At 35.2% G+C, this 20,602-nt stretch overlaps 1 protein-coding gene across 1 annotated transcript in view; it reads left to right on the forward strand.

Moving 5' to 3' along the window:
• Nucleotides 1-17,006, forward strand: part of jbug (filamin-type immunoglobulin domains fbug) — a 46,158-nt gene extending 29,152 nt beyond the window's left edge. The window contains exons 15-33 of the mRNA XM_011503288.1: nucleotides 1,969-2,196; nucleotides 2,842-3,696; nucleotides 5,226-5,447; nucleotides 5,539-5,726; nucleotides 6,525-6,720; nucleotides 6,807-6,944; nucleotides 7,019-7,500; nucleotides 8,191-8,419; nucleotides 8,514-8,642; nucleotides 8,722-8,937; nucleotides 9,034-9,210; nucleotides 9,310-9,549; nucleotides 9,629-9,772; nucleotides 12,360-13,117; nucleotides 15,044-15,218; nucleotides 15,540-15,758; nucleotides 15,844-16,040; nucleotides 16,230-16,532; nucleotides 16,769-17,006. Of these exons, the coding sequence (XP_011501590.1) occupies nucleotides 1,969-2,196; nucleotides 2,842-3,696; nucleotides 5,226-5,447; nucleotides 5,539-5,726; nucleotides 6,525-6,720; nucleotides 6,807-6,944; nucleotides 7,019-7,500; nucleotides 8,191-8,419; nucleotides 8,514-8,642; nucleotides 8,722-8,937; nucleotides 9,034-9,210; nucleotides 9,310-9,549; nucleotides 9,629-9,772; nucleotides 12,360-13,117; nucleotides 15,044-15,218; nucleotides 15,540-15,758; nucleotides 15,844-16,040; nucleotides 16,230-16,532; nucleotides 16,769-16,837 (5,165 nt within the window). The 3' untranslated portion in view covers nucleotides 16,838-17,006. The remainder of the gene's footprint in view (nucleotides 1-1,968; nucleotides 2,197-2,841; nucleotides 3,697-5,225; nucleotides 5,448-5,538; nucleotides 5,727-6,524; nucleotides 6,721-6,806; nucleotides 6,945-7,018; nucleotides 7,501-8,190; nucleotides 8,420-8,513; nucleotides 8,643-8,721; nucleotides 8,938-9,033; nucleotides 9,211-9,309; nucleotides 9,550-9,628; nucleotides 9,773-12,359; nucleotides 13,118-15,043; nucleotides 15,219-15,539; nucleotides 15,759-15,843; nucleotides 16,041-16,229; nucleotides 16,533-16,768) is intronic.
• Nucleotides 17,007-20,602: the final 3,596 nt, after the last annotated feature.

Raw genomic sequence — 20,602 nt, forward strand, 5'->3', positions numbered from 1 at the left:
GAACCGCACGATAATCAAATAAAATTATTCTTTTAATACAATAATTATTTAATGTGATATTTTATTTTTCACACTTTTTTTTTTACATTTATTTATACAAACTAAGCACTGAAACATATAAAATATATTTTCTTACCGAGCGGTAAACCTTTCGTTCGTATATATTTTTAATATATTTCATTAATTCAAATAATAACTTATAATTAAATAATTACTTCCTGAAAATACTTATACCTTTACCATATATTTTATTCATAACAAATTATTTTGTTATAAATGAATTGTTTTTTATAAAAAAAAAAAAAAAAAAAAAAAAAAAAAAAAAAGATGATCATGTATAAACTTTAAGATATTAAATAATTCGATAAAATTTCATAATTTAAACATTTTTCTATACCTCTATGTCTATATATTCGAAATAGTCGTTTTTATGGTATTACTAAATTATTCATAAAGTTAGAAATCTCCATTAAATGGAAGTAATTTGAAAAAATTAAATTTCAATATACATACTTTATTCTAACTTTTTTACAAACATTCTTGCATAAGTAATAATCTTAAATTAAAGAATTTTACAACAATTTTACAATGAAGTTTTCAATTTTTCAATACAATGTTGAAATATAGGATTCAATACAACATTCTAAATATTTTTCAATTAACAATCGTGTAAAGAAAATAACTTACTTTCTCTCTTTTAGCCAACAGTCTAACCAAGCCAACAGGCCAACAGCCAATAAATCTATTTGTGTAATAAACACTTGAAATTTTAATGAAATTTTAACAAATTTACTATTTTATAAGAATCACTTGATATCGAATCATTCGCTTTCTTCAGCGTAGTTACAATATAGTATTTATTATAGTAAAATTTATTTTGGGTACAATAAAAAGATGAAAACATACGTTCTTTCTTTGAAAAGCTGATTTTAGTACACAAGAAATAAAGCAATTTTATGATTTTACAATAGAAAATATCTTATTAACGATTCATTACATTTTAGAAGAAAGTGAAGTCGTAAACCCCATGTAACGTGTTCTAAAAAACGTTTGGAAAGATTATTACTTGCATCGAGTTTTCAAAATCCTATTAAAAAAAATATGTTTTTCTATAATAATTTGCACTTTTTAGTTAATGAAACATAAATATATTTTTATAATGTGTTTTATATTTTATTGATTAAATAATGTTGTGAAATCAATTATTAAATTTTATTATCATTACATTATAAACAATATAAATATATCTTAATGGATCATAATAATGTATGATTATTAGAAATAAATAATATTATTCGTCAGAGCTGTATAAAATGTATACTAATTAAATCATATACATTGTATTCTAAATAATTTACGTTAAAATGTATTGCTTAAAAAATTCATCGAACTAAATAATGCTTAACATTATGTATTTATTATAACAATTACATAATCACATATATGTTACATAAAAATAACGTTATATTGAATTGAGCATCTTGAAAAAATTTAATGCACTTAATGCTTTTAATTACAGATGCGTATAGAAAGTTTCTTGATGCGATATTTTTATTCGTAAGCTCGTAACTAATGTTCACTGAAAACGAGATTCATTGAAAAAAAAAGCATTATGAAATTAATAAAAATATCTTATAAAGTACAATGCTCTAGATAATAAATTTGACGTTAAATTTACGTATTCTATCATACACCTCTTACCGTTCTCTTACCCAATTAATAATAATAAAAACGGGTGAAAATGAACTTGAGACTATAAGAATAAAAAAATACGAGATACCTTCGTAGTAGTAGTAGTAGTAGTAGTAGTAGTAGTAATAATAATAATAATAATAATAATTATTATTATTATTATAATGATAATGATGATAATAATAATAATAATGATAATTATAATGATAATAATAATAATAATAATAATTATTATTATTATTATAATAATGGTAATAAATGTGACTTTGTGTGCAGCGCCCTCGAAGCGACAGATCGGTGCGCGTATCGAGGAGGACCAAAGTCGTAATGGCGAATTCCGCGTGTCGTTTACGCCTCAGGAGGTGGGTAGCCACCTCGTGGAAGTTAGTATTGCCGGACAGAAGCTGCCAGCCGGGCCCCTCGTCGCCAAGGTATACAACAGTAGCCTCATCCAGGTTACAGAGGTACCAAGTGCTGTTGTGGGCCATGCTTGCCAATTCCGAGGTTCGTATCGCGATTTACATACATTTAATGCTTTCGACATAATTATCATTTATTATATATTCTTTGTCGTTTATTTAATGTAGAGCGGCATATTAATTTGCATATGATGTACGATTTGCGACATTAATGATTAATTTACGTTCGAAAATTACATGACAAAGTTAATGTTAAGCATTGCATTAACGAAATGCATTAACGTCATTTACGAAGCTTAAATATTCTTTTCAATGGAGGCTTAAGAGTCTATCACTTCAAATTCAAAATTAGTTTAGAAACTCCCGTTATGAAATTCCGACATTAGTATCCATCAATTAATAATCGAATGATCTTGAAAGTCATTATCGTTAATTTAATTAACTGAATTTATTCAATAATGTTAAGCAATGGGTTAGCCGGTATTCGAGGTTGGATGTGAAAATTGTCACGCGACCTTGACGTTTTACGTTGAATATCTCTATTTCAATTAAAATGTCATTGTAGTGGAAATTCAACCTGCACAATATCCGGGCAGCCGATGATAATAAAGCGCGGGTCACATTTTCGAAATGTCGTAGATAGAGAATGGTGGTGGCGGGCGATATCAAAATATTGTACCGCATCGAGTGATTAATCGAGTACTCATTACTGCTTGCATGCAACGTTTAGTGGACGCAAGTGCGGCCGGTGAGGGTCAACTGGAGATCTCGATAAACGAGGGTGAGGTGCCGAATCACGTGCAAGTGGTGGGAGGTGGCCGCTGCCTGGTATCGTTCACGCCCGAAGCAGCCAAGCCCCATTACATCGACATCAAGTTCAACGGGGAGCCGGTTCCGGGCTGCCCCTTCGTCTGCCTCGTCTCGGACACGAGTCGCGTCAGTCTAAACCTCGCGCACCTCGAGCTGCTGCCCGTCTCGGAATCCGCGAGCTTCCACATGGCGGTGGACGGGACCGGAAGCGCGGAGCTCGCCGTCTCGGTTCGCGGCCCCGCGAGCGAGCTCCCCGTCAAGGTCACCGGAGACATTCACACGGGCTTTACCGCGGAGTTCACGCCCCGCGACGTCGGCGTCCACGCGATAAGCGTCGAGTACAACGGACACCCGGTTAACGGCACGCCCTTCCTCGCGAAAGCTTTCGACGCGGAGCGCGTGGTAATCGGCCCCGTGGGCCGCGCGAGCGTCAGCCAAGCCCAGCACTTCAGTGTTGACGCATCCCAAGCCGGCGAAGGCAACCTCGAGATCACCATCGCTGCTCAGGGCCAGAACATTCCGACCCAAGTGACGCCTCAAGGCAACGCCCGATTCTCCGTTGGCTTTGTTCCCTTCGAGGCCTGCGAGCATCTCATCAACATCGCCTTCAACAAGCGCACCGTCCCCGGCTGCCCGATTATAGCTCGGGTCGCCCCCGATGCCCACCTCACGGTCAGTGGCCAAGCCCTGAGCAGCGCACCCCTCGGCCGGCAGAGCGCCCTCACTCTCAGTAATGTCAGTGGTAGCTTGGAGGACTTGGAGGTGAACGTTGAAGGTTCGTCCCGAGCTTCTTACTCTCATCCACTTATTCTATTTATTGTCTCTAACTACTCTGTCAACTCGCCGTTATATCTGTGTCCACCACTCTCGCACACTCTCGCTCCCTCTGTGTCTGCCTGTCTGTCTGACAATGTGTCTTTATGTGTACGTATTGTGCTGCCCAGTGTTTGTGATTTTACGTTATCAGGTCCCCAGAGCCCATAACGCTCCTCGCCTTCAGAGCCGTTTCTCTCTATTTGTTACAGGTCGGCCAACTTTCAGACTACGACATTACTAGACATCTTTTGAACAATCACATCTTTCGTTGTCCTAACCATAATAATCGCGCAGTTTAACGGATGCACATGAACAAATTTTAAGCGGTGATGGGTATGGGTTATATTCCCTTATAAAGCTATCTCTATAGTGTACTAATACGAATTAAAATCATCATCATCATCATCATCATCATCATCGTGCATGCGCCCAGGCTAATTTCCCTTTATTACATTATCCTGCTTAGGCATTTGCGATGCATTTAAAATACATAATCATTTTATGGCTCCTCAAAAGGAAAAGAAAGAAAAAAAAAGGAAAAAGAAAGAAAAAAATAGGACCGCCATTATAAATCCAACCATCGCCACTTACATTTACACTATAGTACCATTAATCATGCTGTTAATTGCTTGTGGGTGCCGCACATCCCACCCATAATTCCTTTCCCCCAATTGCTTTTCAATCGATATATTTACATATATGCATCGACGCCATAAAATGCAAACACGCATACGTACATACATACATAAATGAATATATAAATAAATAAATAAATATACATATACATATATTTATGCGCATATTTGTTGTGCGTGCGTGTGCACGCGCGTATATATATATATGTAGATACGCGCGCACATGCACACACACACACGCGCGCGCGCACTCACATACCCACATAAATATATATATATATATATATATAAACATATAATAACCCGCTCATAGGAACAAGTGCCTCTGTGGTTTGCGTACCAATGATATTAATATTAATTAATAATCAATCAGCTAAAATATTTTTCTTATTATTTTCTTCTATATGTCTCTTAACATAGTAAAATATTTGGCAAGTAAGATTAAGTGCTTTATAAAACAGAAAGCAAATACTTTTCAAGATGCATTCTCACGTGGAAGATAATATTAATAATTTTAATAAGAAATACTTACTCGTGAGAATTGTTCGTTGAAAAATAAAGATAATTAACGCTTATGTTGACTTATAATTGTTTGCTTGGCCGTAAATAAAAAAATAAAAATGAAAAATAAAAAAAAAAATAAAACAAACTTGGCTTGTTTATATCGAAATGGGAACGAAAAATCGCGTTAAAACGAGAGCTTGGAGAATTCAAAGGAAAGAACATGTTCGGGAAATAATCGGCTTGTCGTAAAGCCCTGGCCGAGAAAAATCGCCCAATTAACGGGTATTCCGTAACGAGTATAGTGGTTTAGTTTAAAATTTAAACAACTAACAACCGGCGGACTTGATAGGACCCAACGGACAGGCCGTGCCTGCTCAAGTCACCGATAACAAAGACACGACATGCACAGTGTCATTCACGCCACGTATCGTCGGCGAGCACCGAATTTCGGTTAGCCATCGCAATCTACCTGTCCTCGGCAGTCCTTTCAGTTGCAAAGTCTACGATGTCGCTGCCATCAAGGTCAAAGATACGAAGAAAGGAGTCATCGGATTGCCGGTCACCTTCCTCGGTAAGCCATATCATCGCCAATAACATTATTAAACGTATCCGTACCTCCTATGAGAATAATTATATCGAGCCCCGTTAATTGACTGGACAAGTGGAAACGAGTCAAGCTGGACCGGGAAATTTGGAGGTGACGGTGAACGGAGGACGAGTACCGACTTCGGCCCAAGCTCAAGGGCCCCACACCTACGCCATTTCTTTTACCCCCCGCGAGCCCATCATTCACACGGTTGATCTGCGCTTCAACGGAGAAGATGTGCCTGGCAGCCCCTTCACTTGTCAGGTACCAGTCGCTTTATCGACAAAACCTATTGCGCCGTTAATATTCAGGGCAGCTAAGACGCACCGAAATCATCAAGTTTATTGGATTTTTACAATTGTCCACTTTACCGTTCATTTTACACGCGAGCTTAATCGATAAAACTAGAGTAAACGATCTTAATGGCCGCGCAAAGTTATACACTTTCTACTGTCTATATAATTGGCGCTTTTGGCAATTTATAATTTTTCAGCGCAATTCGAATTTGACATTTGCTCTCAGTACTATGCTCTATGAAAAAATTTACTATATTTAAATAATTAATTGTCACGTCATATATTTATATTGACATATTGCCATTACATTATAGTATATTAATCTTTACGATAATAGGCAATAGATACGAGAAAAATATTTCCTTATGTATTTGGATAATAATTACATTCATCCATTTATTTATCTTTTTAAGAGCAAAACCATTAATACATCACGATATAACTATTATATAATGAATTGTTTTTTAAGCTGCTAATTAATGATCGATTCATCGGATCTTCGCGAACGACAGTTCAAGCAATTATGCGAATGAACCCTTCTTTAATACCATAACAATATTAACTGTTTCGTTCAAAATGACTTTATCGATAAAGTGAAAATTGCCATGATTAATCGTAACTTTATGCGCATAAAAGCATCGAAATTATAATAATAACAATTAGTTCGATCGCCAATAATGCCCTCGTCATATTCTATATTTAATCATTAAAAAATTATCTCAATTAGAATACCCCTTTTTTTCCTAAAATATAAATATTTACGAAGGTTAACGATGCGGCCAAGGTATTGGTTACCGAAACTCTGGAGAAAGTGTCGGTCAACAGAACGGCGAGCTTTGTCATTGAGGCCGATTCGGCTCCTATGGTTGATGTTCTTGCTCCGACACGCGAAAGTCTACCAGTCCAAATCGATCAAACCGCGCCTGGATTATACACCGCCGGTTTCACACCAAAAGACGTTGGTAAGTGTATCCCGGAAGGTCTGCGCGACATTACACTGCGAAGTAGTTCGCATTCGATATAGTTAATCAGCGTGCACATTTCTTAGGTGATCACAGTGTTCAAGTTAAATTAAATGGCGCTCATGTTCAAGGTAGTCCTTTCCTAGTTAAGGCCTACAATGCTAATCAAGTAAAAGTCACGGATATTAATAGTGGAGTCGTTGGCAAGCCTGTTTACTTTAGCAGTAAGTAACCATGTGAAGAATGGCCAACCGTTTGATTAAATGGAAATACAAATTCGCAATTTCATGATTTTCAGTTAATGCCAGTCAAGCCGGAGCGGGCAATCTCGAAATTATCGTTGCGATAAATGGTAAAAATGTACCAAATTTCGTGCAAAGCGAAGGGAACGCGAAATTTCGAGTTAATTTCAAACCGCAGGAGGCGGCCCTACACAGCCTTAGCGTTCGATTCAACGGTGAACCTGTACCTGGCTCGCCGTTCACCTGTCAAGTACTCGGTCTTGGCCAAACTCTTATATCAGGTCATAATTTGAAGATGGCCGCTGTCAAATTACCGATAACCTTTACCGTGGACCCACAGACTCCGTCGAGCAAATGCGACGTCATAGTTACGCCGCCTTCGAACATCGCATTGCCGATCACGATCGAACCACTGGATCTCAAGTACAAAATCACCTTTACACCGACCGAAGTCGGAAGGCATAACATTAGCATCCTCGTGGATTCTGAACCAATCAAAGGATCGCCATTTGCCTGCAACGTTTACGATGTTACTAAGGTACGTACACTTTTGCTCCTATTTCTATATTATTTTATTTACCTCTCGGTGCGAGTTTTCATATTCACATGCTTACATCGATAGCCTACCGAAAAGGGCTATGATATTTCACAAACATATAAATGTCATATGTCATGTTTATTAATTTTTATACAATTCGCCATTAGTAGATCGTATATTATAAAGCAAATGAAACAATGTTAAATTTAATAAGGACTACTACTTTAATAGGACTACTGTAAGAAAATTAATACTAGGAAATTATATCATCTAACGTCAGACTTAAAAATTTCTTCGAGCTTTGAATTATTTGTTAAAGATAGTCTTTTTGTAATATAATATAAAATAGTGGCAATACCATATGTGAAATGAATTTTCAATCAAATTTTCAAATTGACACCTATCAATTTATCATTTTATTCATTTAATTAAACTCACATAACGACCGGTTGTAGTTTCCTTAGATCCAACGAAAAATTTTCATTCATTAAATTTGTAAATTCTACTCAATTATTGTTATAAATGATATCATAATACGTACTTATAACTAAGCAATAAATCATCAGATTAACCTACTAAGAAATTAATGAAATCAGAACTTGAGATTCGAATAATGAAAGTAATACTTACTTGTATTATTAACTACAATTGTGAAATTTTTATCAAATATTTGAAATTGCACGTTTGAAGGTGCACGTTTCTGGTCTGAGCGAAGCTTTACTGGGCCAAGCCACAACCTTTACCGTCGACGCTGCTCAAGCTGGAGAAGGAACCTTAGAACTTGTCGTGAGTACGGAAAACAACACCGTCAAAGCAGAAGTTGTAGCGTGTGCTCGTGGTCTGTATGACGTAACATTCGTACCTCAAACGTCAAGCACTCATTACGTAAATATCAGCTTTAATGACGACAATGTACCTGGTACTTGGAATTTTCGATCAACTCAATTTAATCCATTTTTAACTATTTAATCCTCTTCAACGACAATATTATAATTTTATTTATCCATTTTTAGGGAGTCCTTTTAATTGTCCTGTTATAGAAAGTATTTTAGATGGCCCATCGATCATCCGAGTAGGCAATACTGCATATTTGGATTTAGATACGGCAGGCTTGATTGGACCAGTGACGGCCGAAGTGACCGGTAAATTTACCTCGTTCGCCTATTCATCATCCTGCAATTTATTATGATTTTCATTGAGGGTTTTTTGTTTGATTATCAGGACCCGATGGAATTATCATACCGTGCAATTTAACAAAACTCGATTCTAACTTGTATCGCGTTGAAATACGAACACGATACGTTGGAACATATAACGTTGTCTTCAGTCAAGGCTCAAAGATCATAAGTACGCAATCTTTACAAGCATTCGATCCAAATAAAGTAATAATTCAGGAAATAACCGATGCTATTTGCCATCGACCTGAAACAATTATAGGTTTGTTAATATTACGATAGCCTTCCTTGATTTCTATTTGCAAAATTTGTCTTTCGGCTAATTTTTAAAGCTTTATCTGCTTTTCATTGCCGATAGTTGTTGCCCCCAAAGATGCCGGACCCGGCAAACTTACCGCACACGTGCGTTGCGGTGGCGCAGATCTTGATAGCTTAGTAAGAGAAAAAGACAATGGAGTCTATGAAATTATTTTTCATCCCACTCGAGCTGCACCTCACCGTATTCACCTAAAATATAATGATTTACATATACAAGGTAAAGACTTGCGTATTGAAATTTCATAAACAACTATTCATATCTATTTAAACGATAAATTCATATCTATATAAACGATAATAAATCATCTTATTTCAGGAAGCCCACTTGAAATAGCTGTACGCGGTCCAGCCGGTGGAAGGGAAGTTAGCGCAACTGGATTAGGCCTTTATCAATCGTGCATTGGCAAAGTCACATCCTTTTCCATCGAAACACTCGGACGTCCAGTGAAAGAGTTCGATGTCGTGATAAGTAGTCCACAAGGCAACGCCGTTCCTGTTCGCTGTTATCAACATAGGGATGGAAATTTATTGGCAGAATTCACAACTAATTCCGTCGGTATGTACATCTTTACATTTCAATTATTTTGCATCTTCAAACTTATCATTGTTACGTCGATATTATTTCTGCTTTTTAGGAACTTATAAAATTGACGTTTTGCACGGAGCTAAACCCGTACTAGGTTCGCCATTTTTCTGTCAGGCATTCGATGCAAGTAAAATCAAATTGCAAGAGCTGGGTCCTACAACGATCTCTGTTCATGATCATTTTGCCCTGAAAAGTAAGTGATAATTTACACTTATAATCGAAGGTTATTTGAAATTGCTTTAAATTTCAAAGCAAAATTTATTTATTTTAAGCTGCCATGCATAATCTAAATAAATAAATTGAGTTATTAAAGTCACTTCACTCCTATGGATATTGTTACAGATTTAATTTTTTTTCATCTATTTATTTAAATATTTTTAATAGTGTTTTTTCCCCCCCCCCCCCCCCCAATGCACATATATACGGGACATGCCCGCGCGCGTACACACGTATACATTAATTTTTATTTATTTGGCATATTTTTTAATTACACTAAAATTGTTTTCTATTCTTTATTTTCATAAAATAAACTATTTATAATAGTTTAATTATTATTATGGCAATCTTAATATAATATTTATAAATTGTTATAATTTTAATTTATTTCTTATTTATTAATTATATATTATATATTTTTAATATTAAATACATTACATAATTTTACACTTAATCGTAATATTATTGATAGTTTACTTAATTATACTTTAATTATTATTTTTAATTTCTTTAATTATAATATTACGATTATTAATTGTAATATTAATATCTACATACTTTAAAAAAATCAAATAGAAGGAAAATTATATTTATAATTATAATTATAATTAGGAATTATGACATTCGTATTAAACAAAAAAAAACAAAAAATAGAAGAAAAAAATAATGCTTAATTTATCAAGCATACAAACTTAAATGTGTAAAAATGTTTTTTGTCCTTTCAATTCTTAATCAATATGAATTATAAAATATTAAAACACATTTACGAAAAATTAAAAGCAATAAATGATTAATTTAGTGTATTAATTGTATTCTGGAATAGAACATACATAACATAAATACAAAGCATAACAAATTTGAAATTTCTTTTAGATGAACAAAATCATCTTTAAACATTGAATTTAATTAAATTAAGGTTTGGCAGAATAATTAATTATTGTATAATTTTAAATTCGTATGTTCTTTCATATAAAAATATATAATTTATCGATCAATACATGAATGAATATGTTTATGTAGGTATTACTTCGTTTTAAACTATATTCGTAACAGATTATAATAGAGACAAAGTATTTAAAGAATTCTAGATGATCTTAAGAGTACACAAACGATTACATTTTAATAGTAATTTATCTTTAAATTATAAATGCATGTAATAATGCTTGAAATAATAACAATAAATTGATATTCATTCTTCATTTCTATAATCTTCTAATTATTATTTTAGCGTTCTTAGATAAAATTATGATTGTAGGTATTTAAAATTTTAGCTGATTAAATTTTTTCTCCAATGCTATTGTACAAATGTCAAAATGTACATAATTTTGAATGGAAAGGCTTTCACAATTATTTCGATTAAAAACAAATAATTTATATTAATTTGCAAAATATGAAAATAGATAAATATCAACATTACGGAAATTCTTGCGACTGTATAAGTTTTTTTTTTAACGAAATACATGTATTAAAAATTTAAATAATAATTATAGAGATTTTCGGAAGTACTGTTCTAAGTTATCATTTATCCGAACTAGTTTTTTATCGAAACAAATTTATCATGAATATTCCAATCAAGTGAGTAAATTAATATTCGTTCGATTGAAATCACGAGTAAGCCTAACACAACATCGGTTATTGCATTATTTTGCCAACCCGCCTCATTTTTGCATTTAATAGCCTAAACAACAATGACAAGATTTTTTTTGCATCTTACGACAATCGCATTGTTTCTGGCCACTGTCAATTCAAACGTTCGGACTCGCTCGTCGACTCAAGCTAGTGTCGGTCTCATAATTTCCTGTAAATACTTGCGTGAACCAACAATACTCAGCATGGTGGCCGTATTCTTCTCATTGCCTCTCTTTGTCGTGTCTCGCACGCGCATTTACATGTCGCTCATTAGTCATCGTTTCCTTTTTATGTAAGAACGCCGCTCTGAATTTCGTTCTATTCTGTCCATTCTATTTATCATGGCCTAAGTGCCTGTTTATTCTCTCGCCACCCTCCCCCTTCCCCTCTTCCACCTTCCACCTTTCCCACCCCCTCACCCCAACCACCACCCCATCACACGTGCTCCCATTCTTCCCTTACGCCATTATTTATTTATCCGCATTTCCATATTTCAACTAATCCCCATGGCGATTACTTTATATAAATGCTTACGAATTGTTTTGCTGTCTCTCTCGGCAAACATTAGTACTATTAATATAAATGTCGCCTTTCTAAAGCAACAAAACGCCAGAACAATTTGCTTTGCATTATCGCGAGCATTCTTCGCGACGATTCTTTCATTATGCATTCGTAATGTCGAGCGATCCCCTGCAATTACGATCGCGAAGGCTCAAGATCGAGAAGTAAGCCGCAATAAAAGCGTGGCTATTAACTCTCGTTTTGCAAGACGCGATCGAATGAATAATATCCAAGTGAACTTCGCCAATTTCGAAAGTAACATATCGCATAGGCGTGTGAGCCCCCCTCGGTCGCCCTCGCGCACGAGAGAAAGTGCCCCGGGTGGAGGGGGAGAGCCACTAGCGTATCCTGAGAGTGTGACCGTCTCGTTGCAGTTGCGACGGCGGATGCCGGAGTTGCGGAGCTGGACGTGAGGGCGACGGGCCCCCTGGGTCAGGAAGTAGGTCTGCAGCTGCGTCCCCTTAACGACGGCACGGAGATGGTGGAGTTTTCGCCGAGCGTCGCGGGCTCCTATGCGATAAACGTGAGCTACGGGGGCTGCCCGGTCCCAGGAAGTCCCCTCATGTGCGTGGCCGAGGCCGGGGGTCAGGCGCGAGCCAAGGGCCAAGGCCTCCTCCAGGGCCACGTTGGCAAGCCAGCGCACTTCGTCGTCACGGGATGTAGGAGTCCGCCGAGCGTTCAGGTAGACGGGCCCGACAGCATGGCGAAGCCGAGTGTCGAGGCGGGCCCGAGCCCCGGTACCTGGAATGTCAGCTACGTGCCGGCGGAGCCCGGCCTCTTCGACGTCCGGGTCGTATGCGCGGGTCAACAGCTGCCGGGTTCGCCCTGGCACCCGGGTATAATCGACTCGCGCAATCTGCGCGTCATTGGGGGCTGGACGGCCCTGTGCGACGAACTCGGACGACTTAAACTCGCCCCCGGGAGTAAGATTAGTTTCGATACCGCGGAGGCGGGGCCCGGTGAACTCTCCGGGAGCATCGCCGAGCAGCCGCTCAACTTCGAGACGACAGCCAACAACAGACACAAACTCCTGATGCCGCAGCTAACTGCCGGGGAATACGCCATGGAGATTCTGTTTAATGGCGTCCCCTTCCCCGGAGCCCCTAAGCTCGCCATCGCCCCGGAAGGTCTCGTAAGTATCGCACTCGTTCTATTTGTGAATTCGATGCATAAGCCTATTGGTTGCTCACGACTTTGATCAAGTCCACGCCCCTTATTTTTTTTTTTTGTTTTTTTTTTTTTTTTTTATTTACCAATGTTTCCGATAATCACGTCGTGGCTTTGCCCTGCTAATGCTTAGCCAAATAACTCACAATACAATGCACAAATTTATTTATATTCTTCATTTACACGCGTATATTAAGATAATGTAATATGTAATTGTCGAGTGGCGAGACATCATAAATTTAAGCATACGAGGTGTAGACGACGAACCGTATATTCGTCAAGAGAAAATTAATTGTTTTACATATGTACTTTGTGAAGAAATATCGATAAGGCTAACTTAGTTGCTTAGCTTGTTTTCAACATTCTTACATTGAATTTCAAAATCGCTCGAGCAACCTAGTGATGGAAATCGATATTTGTGCAGCGCGCATACTTCCTACTTACTACCTACTAAATCAATAACATTGTCCACTTTCTTTCTAAAACACATTAAATATAAAAATACAAGAAAATAAATTACCCGATTAAACTGCTTCGAGCCAAGCAACGTAATCTCATTTACCTACCTCAAAACTCATTGCTCAAACATATTTTTAGCTTAAATGCAAGCTTACTTTATCAGTTCGTACTCTACTTATTATTTATTCATGGAATTATATAACTTGGTTAATAATGGGTACTGGCAATACAATACAGACTATATTCATCCAACTGATACTAGCAGTTATAAAATAAATTTGAAATATAATTTTTATATCATGAATGTATATTGCAATTACATGGTTGACAGCTCCAACGACTTTCACATTTCATAGATTATTTTAATATTTTATTTAATTTTAATTTAATTTCGTGCCCACGGGCAAAGTGATGATAAATTACATATAAATTTACATATTTTCATATCTCAAAACCGTCTTATTAAACAATTGAATCTTACGTGATACCGGAAATCTCATTTATTTATACAGGCACGAAATACATTATTTTCATGTTAATACGCAATTTTATGAACAGTGAATATGAATATAGAAATACCTGTATGATCCAATATGCTAGATACTTAAGTATGGAATTTCGTTCCAGACGAATGTATTTTTAGTTTACCTTGAATTAATTTATCACTCTCCCCCAGATGAATATGTAAGATTATACGTTTCAATCCTATTGAAATAAAAATCTATTGACATAAAAATGAAATGAGATGAGCTTTTTTCTTCTTCTTCTTCTTTTTTCCTTCTTATAAATACATTTTTTTATCATATACAAATACACTTGATATCTATATTTTTCTTTCCCAAATCATTATGACGTTAGATTATTATACATTTTTGATAAATAATAACAATTCGAGTTACCAAAGAATAACACACCAAATTGATATTTTACTCGTATTTACATAAGATCGAATGTTTGTATACGATGTAGACTCGGACATAACAGCATATTTCAAATATTTGATTTAAAAAAATAAAAATTATTCCGATGTATAAAGATAAATAATTTTTAAGCGCAATATCGAGACTTGTAGTGTTATCATGATTGGCTTTCTAAATTATTATATTATCCATCTTTATATAATCTGATATTTGATTTAAGGATCATTGAACTTTCATTATACTTATCTCGTTTTTGCTTTACAAAGTTTTTGCTTTACATTTTACATTTTAACAATAACAATTTACAAAATTATTAACTTTGTAATTTATATACGCCATGTGCAACGATATTAATATTTCTCTATGTAATGTGCGAAAAATCTTAGGCAAAAAAAAAAAAACAAAAAAAAAATTGATCTGCAAGAATAAGAAAACAATGCTCTATCGATAGGCAACGTCACGCTCGCTTATTATAATACAATGGAAAATTTTAATTTTCACTCTCTTCTCAGTCTCCAATAGTTCAAGATTCAAGTAGAGTAATGCTGAGAGGCAGAGGTCTGACTTCCGCCAAATGTGGCGAACAAGTGAGCTTTACGATCGATGGCTCTCAAGCTGGCACCGGGACTCCACAAGTGCAAATTTTTTCACCCACGACCGAAGTCGACGTAGTTTTACAGCATTTAGGTAATTTAATAAGCCGATGCTTGAAAAAAAAAAAAAATGACTGCTGTTCCTTTCTAAATATTTTACGAATTAGCATTGACACTTAACGTGCCATTGAAAAATATTTTGAACCCCAATGACTCTTTAGAGCTTACGTTAATGATAGTGGAATGTAAAATTTAACGAGTATGAGAAAAAATATATGAAAATTACCGAATCGTAATGTTATAAACGAGCCGTGGGCTTATTTATTTTTTTTTTTTTCAAGAAAGCATAAATCTTCGTATTATTTATCTTGGCCCCATACATTCATCGAGACAATCCATCCTTGACCTTTGACAGGAAACAGTGTTTATCGCGCAAGCTACACGCCATTTACATCAGAGCCACTGCTGATGACGGTGTCGTGGAATGGACGACAATTGAAAGGATGTCCTTTACAAATTAGCGTGTCGAGCGCAGCCGATGCGACTCGAGTCGTCTGCTCGGGCCAAGGATTAAAGTATGGAGTAGTCGGGCAGGAAATAAAAAGTTTCATAGATACTAGGAGAGCGGGACCAGGTATGTAATGCGATGCTATTGTACTCGTTAAATAATTGGTATAGAAGCCTTAGTCATGACTAATGCCGAATCCGAAAATTCACAGGTGAACTGACGGCCCATTGCGTCGGTCCACACAAAGTTGCGTATTGCGAGCTCTACGACCACGGGGACGCGACATTCACATTAAACGTTAAGCCACAAGAATCCGGCAGACATGCCCTGACCATCAAGTACGCTGGTGAACACGTGACAGGCTCCCCGTTCACGTTAAAAGTCTCGGGAGCACCCGATGCATCGAAGGTACGGCTAAGCGAATTGCAATCGAGCGTGTTCGTCAAGGGTTATATTAGCTTTGCAGGAGTGCCATGTTATTGGTCACTTGGCAAACAGAAATTTTATTATTTTTCCTGTCTTGGGACGTATCTTTGTCGGGACGAGCATCACGAATATCCTTATCCTTTAAAGAGGCCGAATTATTCGAATGTACAGGTGAGGGTCTACGGCCCAGGGATTGAGCATGGCGTCCTGGCGACCTTTCAGTCACGTTTCATCTGTGATACGAGGGGCGCAGGAGCAGGTCAACTGACGGTGAGGGTACGCGGACCCAAGGGGGCCTTTCGAGTGGAGATGCAGAGGGAGACCCAGAAAGACCGGATTATTCTGTGCCGTTACGACCCAACCGAGCCCGGCGACTACCGCGTGGAAGTCAGGTGGGCCGGAGTTCTTGTACCCGGCTCACCATTCCCCGTAAAAATTGTCGATACCCAAGATGAATTGGTTATGCTTACACAGGTTGGTTGTAACGTCGTCAGTGGCGTTGCCAATTTTTTCTCTTTTTTCTCTTTCTCTCTTTTTTTTTTTTTTTTTTTTTTTTTTTTTTTTCTTTTTTTTTTTTTTTTTTTTTTTTTTTTGCTATTTCCTCGATAACTGGACGATGCATACATTTAATTAATGGCATAAATAATATCTCTCATTATAGTAAGCGAAGCGTGTCCTAGCATTTTATTGTCTTTTTTTTATAATTACAGGGCACCGACACTTGTACAACAGGCCATCATACAATTACGTCATGGCGAGGATCCCAAGCAATATTATAAGGACTTATAACTTAACGCTGTTATCATTATTGAAAGAAAAACTAATAATACATACATACACACACGCGCGTATATATATATATATATATATATGCGTGTGCGTGTGGGCGCGTCATTTCGTATATTATAACTTGTATAAACGTTTACAATAAAATTAATTTTTTTGAGACATGTCTGACAATTTCGTACCAAAAATACTATCTTTCTCTTCATTTATATCTCCTTTATATTATGCTAGATAAATGCGGTATATAATGGATTTTATCAAAAAAGAAAAAAGAATTTATATTTATCTACACTTATATATATATATATATATATAATATGTAGATATAAATAAATATGTATAAATGCATTTCTTAGCTGTATGCGACGATATAACTTCAAATTTATTTTTCATCGAACAAACATTTAAAGCCCACAGATTTTTTCATAAACTCCATAAAAAAATAAAATAAACGATTCGGACGTAAACTCCGTGTCAACACAATGTTCATAACTGTTGTCGTCGATCTTATAACAAGACGTCGCAGACTAAAGTCGAGGCGAGAAGTAGAGAGTAGGTAAAAGATCCATAAACCAAGGACTTTTATTGAGAAGACTCGGGGAGCAAAGATTACTACCACCAGGCATTCCTTTGTTCGACATGAGCCCTTTGGATGCGGGGAGACGGCAAAACCGAGGATCGAGATGCTCGCTCGTTCACTCCCTAATCCTCGACCAAGTGTCGTGCCCTTTTGCCCCTACCTCTCCCTTTACCCCCGGCCACCTGCGAGCACATCATTGTAATTTATTTATATCTCAATTTGACTTTTTTATTTGATGAATCTGGTCGGTGCATAACATACGATGTCTTGCGTGTGCCGTATTATTATTATTATTATTATTATTTTATTTAATCATTACCGTTACACCTTCGGTTGTCTTTTTTTTTTGGAAATAGTATAATAATAATAAAACTGACGCTTTAGGCTAATTTGTTTCTCACGTTTACAATGTATTTGCTGCGGTGCGTTGGTTGTTTCTGTCACGGCTCGGTGAACAATGGTTGGATAGATCGTTGCGTAGGCTGGTAACGATAAAATATATCATCAACCTTTTACCCTTTTTTCATGGTGATTCAAATTTACCTTGAAATATTTAAATCTTGTACTAGTATTTCTGATGTTGTATAATTATTATGTAAACTGAAATTCTCTTATTTAAGTAATGTACTAACTTTAGGTATATATGTATATTTATTTAATTCTTTGTTATTATTGTTAGTGAGTAAATTAAATTATATAAAATGCTTCTTCAACAGAAAGTAACGCATTATGAATGTTATTAGTTTTATTAATTTATAAACGTGAAAGAAAGAGAGCTGCAAAAGCGTTAATAGAATTAAAATAAAAAATAAAAAATAAAAATGACCAATATCATTGTCTTCTTTTGAATTTTTTAAAAGTTTTAACTGATTTTTAGTCTATATAGACTTATTATTCAAGTTATTACAATGATTTTCCAACTTATGTTTTTATCTATCTTAAAGATAAATAAATACGACGGTTAAGCTTTGAAATTTCATACCAGACTATTCGAACGATTGCTTTTATACTTGTAGAAAGGTAATTTATGTCATTATAAGGATATGACTTTTAGGTAAAAACAAGTATTATTTAACTAATTCGTGTATTATTATCATGTTACGATATTAATGAAATGCTCTCTCGCAAATCTACGTACGCAGTTTTGTGTAAAAGTAGAAATCACCGCAGAACTATTATTTATGATTAATAATTTTCTGTGATGTATTATTTCATATTTCAAATATATAATATCAGTGTTTTAATTAAATGTAATAAATTAAATATAATTTTGTCTGTGGCATCAATTGCATATTTGTCTCGATGTCGTAGCAATGGTTTATCCGATTAAAATACTTTAAAATAATCATAAATCATATCAAAAACAATTGTCCATGTGTTTTCAATAATATTTCTTATATTCATTGATTTGGTTACAAATAAAACTTCGTATAAGGCAAGCGTACTTAAACATCTACAATGATTGTCGCTAGTGATATTTTATACATTGATTGCACTATTTTATCGAGCCATTCAAATTAATTAACATCGCACTTGAACAAATGCGTTAATAGTATTCAGAAAATTTATGATGATTATAGGTCAGCTGTTCCTACAAAATAAAAATGAAAATTGCTTCATTATACTATATTAATTGAGCTTCAATTCCTCATTATAAAACACTATAAAATTACATAAATATATAAATATATATATTTATAGACTAGGGAGGATTAAAAATACCTTTTTCTACTATTTAAGCGCGACTAAATGTGTGTACAATAAATATAAACTTTATATTTATCTTTATATATATATAAACAAAATATACTTGAATTCATTATTATATTATTTACTGCAAAAGTTTTTATTCGGTATATGGATTCAAGCTACTTTTTATTTACTTTTTTTATTAATGTAAATAGTCAATTTTTTTATTTCACACATTTTCATTAATTTATCAATGTATGTACTTTTTTTTTTTAAAGTGCAAGCTTTTAAAATAATGGATGAATTATAGTACCGTTGATAAATTATAAAAAAATAAGTTCGTAAAAATTCAACAATAAATTGAAAATGTCAATACATAATTGTTGTTGTTGTTTTTATCACAAATAATAAATCTGAATATGGAATTTAAGAATATATCAATAGTTTATTAAAGCCAAATGATAAAATTGTTCGTTCGCATAGCGAATTTGTATTATATAAATTTTTATTCTATAAATATGCACAATATAAATATCTTGATATAATATAAATAAATGGGCCTTTGTTTAAATAAGCAAATAAATATTATATAAATAAATCCATTTTTTGTTAATTTATAAATCATTTGTACGAGGAAATTTTCCATTAGAATGTAAATATTAGTAAATAAAAATGATATAAATGAATAATGTAACAAATCTGGCTGTATCTAGATATAATGGTGAATAGCATTTTTATTATGAAAGATTTATTTACATTTGTAAAGATACAATTTGCGACGCATAATAATTTTATAAGAGTCGTTATTTTAATTCTCGTCGTCGATGCATATGGCATTGTGATGGCTTGAACGAAAGTCATAAGACGAGTGTAGCATAATGATTGAATGGAGGCGTATTAATGTGTGGTCAATGTTGAATTGCGGGCATGGAGGGCAAACACTTTAAATGAAACCGTTAATAAAATTTTCGAGCGCGTCGATCACTCAATTTCCTCTCGGAGCATTATCACACTCCGGCTTACAGTTCCGGTCTGTCAAGTCCACCCTGACAGCTGTCACTGTTCCTTCTGCTTTTTTTTAAATTCTGCTCAAAACACTTGCCACAATTGAAATTTTGAATGCTACCCAGCATGTTTTGAATTACCATGACCATTGGGGTGCGATGACGTTCTCCGACACTCGCCCCTTTAAATTATGGGGCGCGAGTGAGTGCAATTGAAAAGTTTTTGCCTTTTTTCATCTTCAACTCGTAAACATGACTTTTTGCAGAACCGCGATATTACCTCAAATGTCATTGTGGCCACTGCACCCTCGTGCGTATCGGTGTTAACTCCCTTACGTGTGTCATACTTCTTTCTTCTTCTTTTTTTGTTTCTTTGTTTTTTTTTTTTTTTTTGTCAGTAATATTGAGATGAATACGGGCGATCTGTGGCGAGCAATGATTCTATTATTTTTTGGTCACGGACGATAATCGTGCTCGAACTCATA

Source organism: Ceratosolen solmsi, unplaced genomic scaffold, assembly GCF_000503995.2.
Source record: "Ceratosolen solmsi marchali unplaced genomic scaffold, CerSol_1.0 scaffold63, whole genome shotgun sequence".
NCBI lineage: Eukaryota > Metazoa > Arthropoda > Insecta > Hymenoptera > Agaonidae > Ceratosolen > Ceratosolen solmsi.